General features: G+C 26.5%; 1 protein-coding gene across 2 annotated transcripts; it reads left to right on the forward strand.

Moving 5' to 3' along the window:
• The first annotated feature begins 459 nt into the window (after nt 1-459).
• LOC119673230 (cytochrome c-like) lies at nt 460-1,472 on the forward strand. Of its 2 annotated transcripts, none has more exons than XM_038084484.1 (2): nt 460-480; nt 1,056-1,472. In XM_038084484.1, exon 2 carries the CDS (start codon nt 1,084-1,086, stop codon nt 1,393-1,395), a length of 312 nt encoding a protein of 103 aa, XP_037940412.1. In that variant the 5' UTR covers nt 460-480; nt 1,056-1,083; the 3' UTR covers nt 1,396-1,472. The 2 variants fall into 2 exon arrangements, with proteins under 2 accessions (XP_037940412.1, XP_037940404.1); XM_038084476.1 differs by lacking the exon at nt 460-480 and adding an exon at nt 519-652.
• The last annotated feature ends 8,416 nt before the right edge of the window (nt 1,473-9,888 follow it).

The raw sequence follows: 9,888 nt of genomic DNA on the forward strand, positions 1-9,888 counted from the left end.
ATTTAATATCTCATTAAGAATTTTCTCACAGCTTATAATTATTTACTGAAATACAAAAAATACATTATAATATATGTGAATTTTCCATATCATCGTTATATTTTGATATTAAATAAAGTGAATCAAAATCAAAGTTCAATTATAAAAATTCATGTATCCCACAATTTAATTCAGATATATTTACATTTTATAAAATATATATATGTATTTGAAGTATGTATAATATTTCACTGATATATTTATATTATACAAATATAAACAAGGTTCAAGTATGCACGGTGTATTCACGACCATTTTAATTAGTTCTGAATAATATAGAAACTTTACTAATAATAGCAACCCTGTCAGTGCAGCTTTGGCAACTCTATGTAATTCTGTCCGAAGGTAGCGCAATAAAATTAGTTTGAAGTTTTACTTCTTCGATTGAGTTTTGCATAAAATTTAACAAAGCAACTTAAGAATAATTAAAAAATTTATCAGGTAATATAAAAATATATATAAAAGTGAAATAAAATTTTTATTAATTGTGTAAGTTTCAAAAATTATGTCAGTAAAGCGATAACATAGAATATATTGATATTTGGCAGGCAATAGCAATTTTGAGCCGAATATCTAAATAGTGTAATTTACAATTAAATTTCCTGCGTCAAAGGTAATTTTACAGCAATAATTTCACTTTTTATATTTCTCCAATAAATTTGACAGGTAACTGAACAATATATATATTTCACTTTTGCAAACTTTGCAAATTCTTCAAACCTTTTTTAAAATTACGAGATTTTGTAATGTTATTGTTTCAAATATTCGACATCATACACATTTTTTTGGAAAACATATAACATATAAGGTTAGGTTTCGTGAAACGAAAAACAATTGTCAGGCGTATTCGGCAACTCACGTAATCCTAATCGGATACACAATCTAAACATTTATCAAACAAAATTAGAAACATTTTTAATAACATTAAGATTATTTAATCATAATTTATAATATGTGCAAAATTTTTTTGATTTAGAAAATCACTTATAGTTATTATATATTTTCAATTAATTTAGCACTTAATCTCTAACTAAAAATTTAACTATGGGAGATGCCGAGAAAGGTAAGAAAATCTTTGTTCAAAAGTGTGCTCAGTGTCATTCAATAGAGAGTGGAGCCAAGCATAAGGTTGGGCCCAACTTATATGGTGTTATGGGACGCAGGAGTGGTACTGCTTCTGGTTATAAATATACTGAAGCCAACCAGAAAAAAGGCGTCACTTGGAATGATTCAACTTTGTTTGATTACTTAGCAGATCCTAAGAAATATATTCCGGGAACAAAGATGGTATTTGCTGGCTTGAAAAAACCTGAAGACCGTAAGGACCTAATTGCCTTTCTCAAAACTCGCAAATAAGTTTCGTTTAGTTCTAATAAGAAACAACAACAACATAGTATTGAAATTTATTTAAATTTCAATAAACAAACTTTCATGTAAGTAAAGTATTTATGGTAGTTGTTTTTTTTTCTTTAAATTCCAATAACTGTTTTGTAGATAGTAATCTAATCATCATTAAAATTTAAAAAACAATCTCTTAATTATTTTTCAAACAACTGGTAATATTTCATACACATATGTTATTATATGATTAAAGCATCAACTTTTTCTCAACAGATTTCAGTTGATTAAAGAATATGTATTTACTAAATTGGACAACTGATTTTCATGGACATTCGAGCAACAAACAACTTTAGAAATGCTAGTCTACATTTAAAAAAAATTTCTTTTAACATTACAAAAAAAACAATAAAAACCAAATCCCAATAAATTATGTTTTTCTTATAAAAATATTTTTGAAGTTAAAAAATATGTTATTTATAATTTATGATAAATAGATTTTTTTATTAATATTAACTGATTGTTAGGGAAAAAAATTTTTAACATATTTCAGACGTTAGAAATTTTTATAAAGACCTAAATATTTATAACCATTCCATAATTTTTAGAATTTTCTTAAACGTAAAATTTCCTTTATTAACAAAGTATGAGTTAAAGGATAAAAAGTTTTAGCAAGATGAATGAAACTATGTGTGCTATAAATTTAAAAATTCTTAGAAGACTCATATTTTATTGTTTGAAACTTTTAGAATTATGCGACCCAAAATATATCTATTAGCTATACAAACAGGGCCAATCTTTCTAATGTAAATAGCTTCGAGGTATTTTTCAATAAAACCTCAATCAAAGTTTTCCGTTTTAACAGTAAGCAAAAGGTTGCATTCAATCAGAAAATTGCTGATGGCAAGATAAATACGAAGAAATAGAAATAAAGATTGCGAGTACAAAATTATTTGAATATTGCAACAAGTTAGAAAAACTCATGATGTTCTGATATTTAATAAAAATATTTTTATCGACAGTGAGTGACAGACATAAAAACAATTTTCATCAATCAAAAACTGTTTTGCCTATGATTTCAGAAGCGTAAGAATCAAAGATATAAATATAGAATTGAAAGGGTTATGTCTGTAATAAAATTTATCTACTGTGATATTTAATATGAAAATATAATTATCTGTTTTAAGAATAAATAAATATTGAAGAAGACGGACATTAAATCAATATTTTATTTTAAGAAAATATGACACCTAGAGTGTCATTTCACTGGAAGCTTTTGAACTGTGATTATAAGTTCAAGTTGATATTATGACAATTATATTAAATTTTACTATTATAAATACGTAAAAATATATTTATTATTATAAATAATAATTGTCAGAATGTGTACAATTTACTATTAATTATTGAAGTTTATATGATTAAAATTCAGTAATAAAGTTCTTGATTAATTAATCATTGCCGTAAGTCCTTATCTCTTCATATATATGTGGATTTTATAAGAATACATATAAACAGCTAAATAAAGAACTACTGTATAGTATAAGTTTCAAGTATTTTGGGTAGAGTTTCGAGAGTTTTTAAATAAGACATTTACATGTAACTAATTTCAAATCATACATTTGTTAGCATTTCAGTCTGCTCTCCAATATATATTTTTAATAATCATCAAACAACGGGTGCTGAGCTAGAACGCAAACTATTTGGGGGCAGATACATTTTGAAGCGAAGTTCTTACAACAGACTATATTTATGATATTTCTGAAAAAAAAACTTTAAAAATTAAATTAAAGACTTTTAGTGTTTAGCAATAAGGATAGACGTTGTCAAGCTAGTTATATAAATTATGTTAATTATTTAAATAAAGTTTGGAGCTTAGTTAAAAACAGTTATAATCCTGTGGGTTGGAAAAATATTTAATGTATTTTATTTTTTTAGAATCAGTTATTTATTCAATGTGTTTTCCAAGTACGGATATCCACATCTTTCCAGAGAATAATACAGTTAACGTTAGGAATGCATTATCTTTCGTTTAAAACATTTGAACGAAAATTTTAAATAGCATATGTACAAGAAAACTAATATTATTATATTCTAAGTGTGATCAAAATTATTTGCACAAATTAGTTATAGTAAAGATTTCAGCAAAAAATGCTAAGATATTTCGAAATGAAACCTAAAAGTGAAACTATTCAATCTTAATTACTTGTGGTAGAGGTGGTTTACCTTCCTTTATTGCCCAAATCCAAATTCCTAGTATTGTAAATATATTATTCTTCTTATTGTAATGTTATAACCTATATCCTAGTAACTTAGACATTATTATTTTGGAAAGAAAATATTTAATATGCTGCATGAATTTAGATAAACAATGGAAGTAAAAAAAAAAATAAGTCATGTAAAGTTTTAATTAATATAATATAACTTATACTTTAAATAACTACATAGCTGAAAATAAATCATTTCAAACTTATATTAAAAATATTTAAGATTTTTCATTTTTATATGAGTAAAAACTTCTTTGAAATATCGTTTTCCATAAAATAAAAATTATTATGGCAACCTTTAAACATTTCTAGGAATTTTTTATTGACATCAATGCTAGGAAGTTTTATCTTTGAAATTGTTTCATATCGTGAAAAATTTTTTAAGAAAACTTTAAATTGGTGGATTATTTAGTGAATTCCTACTTGTATTTGAAGAAATATTTTTATTCAAGTTGCTTTCATTTAAAATTAAATTTATAAATTGCAAAGAGTGTCACATAAAGTGCACGTGTTTAATAAATAATTATTTAATGAATATAAATGTAAAACATAGATTTTCTTATTTAATATAAAGAAATTCTTTACTTCTGTAAAATATTTAAGAGTATTTTGTTGTTTTACTTTAAAGTAAGGTTTAAATTTATCTTAGCAATTTTTTATTAAAAGTCCTTCGCACATGAACAAGTGCTAATTAACTTAATTGAACCAGAAATGAAGTGGAAGCTATTCAATTTCTATGCATTTTTCAATTTCCTTTGCAAATAGTAGATCAATTAATTTCTTTCACATAAGTATATTACGTCTATACAATGGCTCTAGTGGTAATAAAAAAATATGAAAAGCAATTGCTGGTAATTTTTAAAGTACTTCATTAGTAGTTAAGTACATTTGAAACCAGTAAACTCTATATTTTTTAACAAGAAATAATATATTGACTAAGAATTAAACATCAAAATTCACTTTGATATTATAATTATTATATAACATCCTACTTATTTTCTTCCTTGTAGCCAATTAAGTTATTTTCCTTACTTGCAAAATTTACTTACATGTGGAAAACAATCTAAAATTTGACTTAAATTGAATCTGAAAGCTTGCGTGATAATAACATTACACTAATAACATTTACCTTGATGATTGCTAGACAGAAAATTTAACCAAAATCCGTGTGCATTCATTAAGTCAATTTGTTATAAAAGGTTTCTTTAGAAGAAAATACTCAAAGGCAATTTAAACGCCGCAGAAGAAAGCTATTAAGTTCGCTTGTTGCCTTTAAAGGATTTATTCATTTATTACCTTTATTTGCAGTGGAAAAACTGCTCATGCAAGTGGCTTAAAAAATGAGAAAGTGAAAGTGAAATTTATAAGTGTATGGATGTATAGATGCAAGACCGTCGAATGGAAAACATCATAATATTACAAGGAAGTAATTTCAAGTGTAAGCTACATCCTGCGGTGCTCAAATAAATACTATTAAAAGTATGTTTCCTTCTGTGCGAAGAATAATGAACAAACATATAGTAACTGTTACTTCAATATTATAACTTATTTAATTTATAGCTAACACGCTGCCATTGTAGGGAAAATATATTTTTAACTAAGAATTTTTAAAATATTAAGAAAAAGGGCTTATGTTCATAAGTTCAACATATGTGGTTTGAAATTAATAAAAGTAGATATTCTGAATAGAAAATAATATCAAACATTAATTTTATAATCCCTTTTATATAAGATCATGTCAGATCTTATATATCACTATTTAATTTAATCATCAATATTAGTTTCTTTCACTTTAGAAAGACAGATATTATCAACATTTTGAATTCTACATATTATGTCATTTTCAAAAACATAAAACATAGTATAAGATCTCAATGTACGATTAAGTAACACTAGGGCAGTCCGACCTCAAACTAAATTACTCTAAGTAACAAATCAAAGGCTTTCTCTTTTATGTAGGATATCTAGGTCCATCTACTACCAAGTCCATAGTCAATAAATGTTTTTAATTACATTTAGCTAACATATAAAAAATTTATTATAATCAACTGTAACCTCCATCATCATCGAAGTGGATATCAATATCGTAAAATAAATCAGATATCATTAATCTCTCTATTAAAAAAAGTTAATATGTCAAACACCTTATCAATGAATGTTAATTTAAATTCACTTAAAAGTATTTGTAGAAGTACTTATTAATAATAGATGACATACTAGATTCTTGAATCAGCGAACCGAACTGTATTTCAATCTGTTTAATTATTTTATTGTTAATTTATATATATCTCTAGATACAAATAATCTGTATTATCGAAATAATTTTGTTCCTATTAGTTTCAAACAGAAATATAGTCATGCTATGTTGAAAAGTCTAAAGAGTACTTATCAGTACTTAACTATCCAAATATTTTTAACATTTTTATTAAATAGAACACCATTTTGCCATCACTCATTAAGAGGGTTTTGCGCTTTGGTAGACAAATACTTTGCCAAGGTGTCGCACAGTGTAACGAGTGCGGACAAAAATCATAAAAAATGAAGGTTATTAGAATTGGAAAAGCGGTTTACATATTGATAGGTAATACTTCTACTAAGAAAAATCTGAAATATTTTTCAAAAATTTCTATGCATGGGACCACATCTTCTCATCAAAGTCACTCTAATTAGATCTTAATTTTTTTTTTGAAAAAACCTAAGTTTATAGCAATGCACTTTCAAGCCATATATTAGTTTTTTTTAGGTACAACTCTGCATAAAATGCATATATGAGTAAAATATATAATTTAGTAAGTCCGTTAACACTTTGATTTATTTTGTTTTGATTCCTATTTTCATTTTACCGTTATTCTAAAAAAGTAAATTCGCGCGCGTGATCAGTTCATAAAAGTTAAACTTTAAAAGTCTTTTTCTCAAAATTATATCAATTTATATTTCTAATTTTTTGACAAATTACTTATTCAAGTATGTACTTAAAGAATATCTAAAAATTATTTGCATCTAGCTGCAACTTTTAATGACACCAATTATTAAAATTAAAGAACTTTTTGAGTTATGGCTTACAGAAACAGAAAAAAATCGTGTTGAAAAAATAAATATTATGATGGAATTTGTTTTGAAAAGAGTTGGTTTTCAATTAAATAGTCAAAAACTCAAAAAGAAAATCAATTTTCTTGAAATACAATTAAAAAGAAAGTGGTTACATAGTTCGAGGATGAGAACTAAATTTATTAATAAGAATTCCGCCTGGCTTGATTTTGAGTTTAGGTACGATGACTGCAAATGTTTAGACGTAAGTACATTTTTATTTCTTGTTGCTGAAACTTGAAGTAATATCACAAAATTAGGAACCAACAACTGCTGCCTTGGAGCCTCTAAGAAGTGAAAATGAAATAAGTAATAACGCATATAATAATAAGGGCCGTCCTGTAAAATCGTATGTTGAAAGCTGTGATAGAACAAAAAGACGTAAAGTTGAAAAACTTATATCATTGAAGTCACCGGAAGAAATTACACATGCTGCAAAACGTTTAAATTATACAGATGAAATTAAACGCTTATCGATAAATAAAGCTATCGCTTTGTGTTTTGATTTAGATTTATCGGTAAGAAAATATAATATTTTGCGGTCGGTGATAAATGCTATGCATCCTGATTGCTTTCCAAGCTACCACCTTATAAAGAAAGCAAAGGAAGAATTGCTACCTAATCCTATTTTTGTGTCGGAATCTTCAGCAGAAGTGCCGCTCCAAACTTTGCTTAATGTAACAGCTAAAAGCTTATTAGCATTAAACAAAATTAATTGCAGTATGAAAATTTTATTAGAATGTAAATGGGGTTTTGATGGCAGCTCAGGTCATAGTACTTATAAACAAACATTTCCTAATGAAAACGCTACCGATGAGTTCATGTTCATTGTGGGGTTCGTTCCACTTAAAATGACAAATAATATCAACAATGATCTCGTATGGGAAAATAAAACTCCTTCTTCAATAATGTACTGCCGGCCAATAAAATTTATATTCATGAAAGAAAATCGAAATTTAATACAATCTACAGAAAAACATTTGTCTCAGCAAATCGACAAACTTGAACCATATTATTTCAAAATTGACAACTTTGATGTTGAAGTTCATTTCAAAATGTATTTAACAATGATTGATGGAGCAGTCGTAAATGTATTAACTGAAAATAGATCTTGTAGTACTTGTTATCTTTGCAATGCCACCCCTTCAAAAATGAATATTTTAACTGCAATTACAAGCCCACCAAATGAATTAAATCTTCAGTATGGATTATCAACGTTGCATGCCTGGATAAGAAGTTTTGAGTGTGTATTAAAAATTGCTTATAGAATATCTTTAGGGTGCTGGAGAGTTACTACTGATGAAGCAAAAGAAATTTTTAATAAAAATAAAAAAGAAATTCAATTAGAATTACGAAATAGAATGGGATTAATTGTAGATAGAGTCAAAACAGGCTACGGAACATCAAATGATGAAAACACAGCTAAAAAATTTTTCTCTAAATTTGAATTAGCTTCTAGTATTACTGGAGTTAACACAGAGTTTATAAAAAATTTGTACATAATTTTATGCATTTTATCAAGTGGTAAAACCATAAATTTGTTAACATTTAAAGATCTTCTACAAAAAACTCAGGAAATTTATATAGTACATTACTCATGGTACAATATGCCAGCAACTTTACATAAAATACTGATTCATGGATGTGAAGTTATACAACATTTCAATATACCAATTGGCCTTCTATCCGAAGATGCAATAGAAGCAAGTCATAAAGAATTTCGAAAACACCGATTAAACCACACTAGAAAATCATCAAGAGTTTCATCGAATAAAGATCTTTTAAATCATTTATTATTAGCTTCGGAACCACTTATATCTTCGCAAAGGAAACAAATGCGAAGGAAATCACATGCCTATGATGACATGGCGGAATATTTGATTGAAGAGAGCGTAGATTGCTCCGGTTCCGAATTTGATATAGAAAATATTACATTCAGTGACACCTCTGATGAAAGCGAATAAAGTAATTGAAATACGAGTATATGATATATGTATATATTATGAAAACTCATGAAACTTGTTATAAGTAATATATTATTTGAAACAACTCTTTTTTATACGCTTTATATTTGTAAGTAGTTGGTTTAGAAGAAGGAATTTTATGCTAATTTTTCAGATACTTTTTTATAAATATTATTTTTGCATTAAATTTCAGTAAAACTAAAAATGGGACCACGCCCATTTTTTAGAAATATGTTAACATTTTAAAAACATTTATTTGTCTAAAATTTCATTGAAATTGAATCCAATTTGTGCATTTTGATCATTCACTTTGTATGACATGTGGGCGTAAGAATGGGCGGATCCCGCCCATTTTTCAGAAATATTGTCATATTATAAAAACACATATTCCTGCAAAATTTCATTGAAATTGTATCCAATTTGCGCATTTTGATCATTCACTTTGTATGGCAGGTGGGCGTAAAAATAGGCGGACCATGCCCATTTTTCAGAAACTTTTTATTATCCTTAATATAAGTCTTTATGCAAAATTTCATGAAAATAGCATAACATTTACTATTTTTGTCCGCTTGTTATATGAACACGTTACACTGTGTGTCGATTTAAAAACGAAGTGCTTGTGAAGTTATTAGTTTGTCGACATATATAATTTTTTAGCTGCTTTCATTATTCAGCATATTTATTGCGTATTTATGTACAATATATGTATATATTTTTTTTTATTTTATTTCCTTGATAATTTATTACAATCTATATAGATGGATTCAACATATTTTCAAATTGTTTAGAGAATACATACTGTTTACGTACAGTAAAAAAAAAAAAGTTTTATATAAGCTTTATAATTTAAGTTTGATTGAAATTAAAAAGAATTAATAAAAACTATTTGTTGTCTTAAATCTTGCTGCATTTATATATTTCGCCCCACTGTGCCAGGCCCTAACCCTGCTACTACATGCATTTCATCCAATCTAAAAAAAATTTGAATATACATCACGGTTTATAACTTGACTGAGTAATTCTAATGAAATTACATCAACAATTTGTGCGTTTGCCCTTTTAATAATCCGCTTTAATACAAACTAAGCTATTTACTAAGATATTTTGAAGTGGCTCTCTTCTTAGAAGATGTACTTGCTCATAATAGAGTCTAAATACCAATTCACATTTTAATTAGCTCATTATAAAGCCAA

The sequence above is a fragment of the Teleopsis dalmanni genome, chromosome 1, assembly GCF_002237135.1.
Source record: "Teleopsis dalmanni isolate 2A chromosome 1, ASM223713v2, whole genome shotgun sequence".
Classification (NCBI taxonomy): Eukaryota; Metazoa; Arthropoda; class Insecta; order Diptera; family Diopsidae; genus Teleopsis; species Teleopsis dalmanni.

Bases quoted from the DNA above. Each gene is read 5' to 3' on its own strand.
- LOC119673230 (XM_038084484.1), top strand. From the start codon at position 1,084: ATGGGAGATGCCGAGAAAGGTAAGAAAATCTTTGTTCAAAAGTGTGCT.